The 2,912-nt window shown below is 40.7% G+C and overlaps 1 protein-coding gene across 1 annotated transcript; it reads right to left on the bottom strand.

Moving 5' to 3' along the window:
• Positions 1-1,339: 1,339 nt before the first annotated feature.
• Positions 1,340-2,239, bottom strand: LOC143273183 (putative vomeronasal receptor-like protein 4). The gene has a single exon (XM_076571556.1). The coding sequence runs from the start codon at positions 2,237-2,239 to the stop codon at positions 1,340-1,342; it is 900 nt and encodes a 299-aa protein (XP_076427671.1).
• Between the last annotated feature and the right edge of the window lie 673 nt (positions 2,240-2,912).

The following is a 2,912-nucleotide window of genomic DNA, read 5'->3' on the forward strand; positions in this document are numbered from 1 at the left end:
TTGGCTGATGACTAGGCAAGATTTTCAGTGCAGAGAGCATGCTGGGGAGAAGAAGAGCAGATTCAGAGGAAGTGCCACGAGATGCAGAGCAAGCAGGATGAGAAATACATAGATGACGTAAATGAGCCTTGGGGCAGCACATAGATTAATAGAAATGGGTTGATTTGAGTTATAAGAGCTAGGTAAAAACAAGCCTGAGATATTGGTTGAACATTTATAATTAATATTAACTCTGTGTGGTTCTTTGGGGAGTGACTGGTGAGATAGAGCTGATTTGTAGTCTAGTTGGGGAACACTGCCTACACAGGCTGGCCTATGGGTGTCTTTCACCCACCTGGGCCATGTGGCACAAAGCAGGCCTGTGGATATCTTCAGTCAGCCAGGACTGTAGGACCAGGCTAACCTGTAGATCTGTTTTTTCAAACCTAAATGTAATGCATTTATTTTCATTATAATCATTAACAGATTAATTGTATCATTCAGTGGGAGTCACTGTGATATTTACACATTGTCTCTATCATGTATTAATGGTGTGCTTCTATAACTCTTTCTACTACCAGAAGTGGTGATCATGAATGATCCTTTATAGACACAGGAAGGCAAGATGGAGAAAGAGACAGTTGGGGCTTTGGACTTTCCTCAGTTTCATTATTAGCTAAGGACAATCAACATTTGTTGAGTGTGGATCCACCCTTATGTGCTGAGATACTCTTAGTAGATATGGTAATATGTGCAGCTAAACAAAACTATCAAGTTTTCGGTTTTGTATGCTTGTGGGGCATACATGGGCTGCAAAGAGGGTGCCGAGAGAAATTCAGATAAATAGAGCTTAAGATTTAAGCTGTTTGCATAGAGAGTGGATACAAATGGTACCAGAGGAAGTTTGTGCAGAGAATAGATACAAAGGATGGCTGAGAGGAAGTTAGCTTGGGTTGTTTGTATGGAGATTAGAGACAAATGGTGAGGAAGGAAGTTAGCTCAAATTATTTATGCTAAGATAAGATACTAAAAACAGGAGATAGCTTCAGGACATAAACAACTTGTAAATAGGGTGACCTTTAAATGATTGGTTGGTTCCTTCACCCCCTCCCAGGGTTCTGAGGTTTTCTGGTGTAGAAGAGACTTACTGCCTATCAGTAAATGAGTTCTTACTTGACTTGACTCCCCAGTACATCTGATTGTCTCTGGGTAAGAGGGATGCTGGGGAATGGGCGAGCTGTGTGCACTTACCCTTCCTCGGTTCCAGGCCACCTCTTCACAGGTGACCTAAGTTCCTGGTGGGGCAGGTCCCCAAATATGCTGAGATGATCAATGGACATTTATCAATGTCTGATCTCTCTTACTGAGTATGACAATATTTAGTTGTCAGATGTCCATCTCTCTGAATAAGTATGAAGGGGCTGATAACTGCATATCCAAGAGTTAGAAACTCTGGAACATACAGTATTTTGGAATAATTTTCTAAGAAGAAAGTAAAAATTAAAGAAATAAAACAATCTGCCCAGTAGAAGAAAAGAAAACAGAGCATCAGAAGGAGGACACTCTGGGCAGCTCTCAGCTCAGGGGGAGTTCTGTAGAGAAGCTTGGCCTTCTGAAGGTAGAAGACATGCTGGTGGTGTTTGTGGAGAAGAGATACCATGTAGCCACTGGCCCCTCCCATGGCTCCCTGAAACACTGCATCTCTCAGGACCATGAGGATGAGAAAAATCCATCTTGTTATCCAGTTTCCTGGCAGAAAATAGCAATAGTTGCCACTTTTTCTAACCTGTGTTATGTTCACACTGTTGATACTTTTGATGTAATATGGTAAATTCATGCTGATCAAGAAATTGAGTATCCAAAAGAAGAGCAGCGAGGAAACAATGTGCTGTGGAGTCTTTAGGGTGAGCCTCTGCCACCTGGAGTGTCTGGGGCTGATGGTGATGGCCTGGACCACAGTGAGGAGACTGCTGGTGCAGATGCAGAGGCCCCAGGATGCTCTTGCCAGGTAAACAACAACTTTACAACTGGTGTCCTCTAAGAAGTTTCTAAAATTAAAGGCTTCTATCGTCTTCGGCATCCCTTTCGAAAGAAGCATTATGATGTTTGTGAGTTCCAAGTGAGCAAGAATGAGGTGTATAGGTTTCTTCTCAGTGCTTTGGAACGTGTGCATGTAACTGGCAAAAACTAAGATGTTCCCCATGGTGCCAAGCCCTGTGAGACAGAGGAAGACTGTGCCCTTCACAGGGTCCAAAACCATCCTTATATCTGAGGCAGAAATACTTGACCAAGCAAGCACCTTTTTGAAGAAATCAATAAATAATGATAAGTATCAGCAAAAAAAAAAATGTTTTAAAGCCACTCAGTTTTCTGGAGGATAAAATAATGATATATATTATTGTTCAGATTTATTGACCCAGACACTTCCTTAAAGACTTGTTTTCAGAAAAATCTTTCCAAGCTATATATTTAACTTATACTATAAAATCATCTACTTGTTCAAAATTGATATATCTCACCTATGTTCTCTCTCAGCATGGCTGAAGTAACACCAGTGGCCCCTACCAGAATTTTTCCAAGCATTTTATATTTTGCTCTGTCACATTCCTGTAATCCAATTCTGTAAATAATGCTAACCTGTCTCCCTGTGCCATGTGCCATGTACGAACATCTGTGAAGTCCTGTGGTTTTAACGTATTGAACACCTCTCAAATTTAACCACATTTTGATTTCTACGGCACCTCTTATTTGCTCAGTATTCCCTTATGTCTTTCAATTGATGAGTGTAGCATTTCCTATGTTCCTTCCATCTTATTGTATATTAGATGCTTAGACCCCAGTATTTCCAGATACATATTAAACACAAACACTGATTCTATGATTGTATAATGAGCCACTCAAACTAAGATTTAAAATTATCTTTCCCAGGCTCA

This window comes from Peromyscus maniculatus, chromosome 5, assembly GCF_049852395.1.
Source record: "Peromyscus maniculatus bairdii isolate BWxNUB_F1_BW_parent chromosome 5, HU_Pman_BW_mat_3.1, whole genome shotgun sequence".
NCBI lineage: Eukaryota > Metazoa > Chordata > Mammalia > Rodentia > Cricetidae > Peromyscus > Peromyscus maniculatus.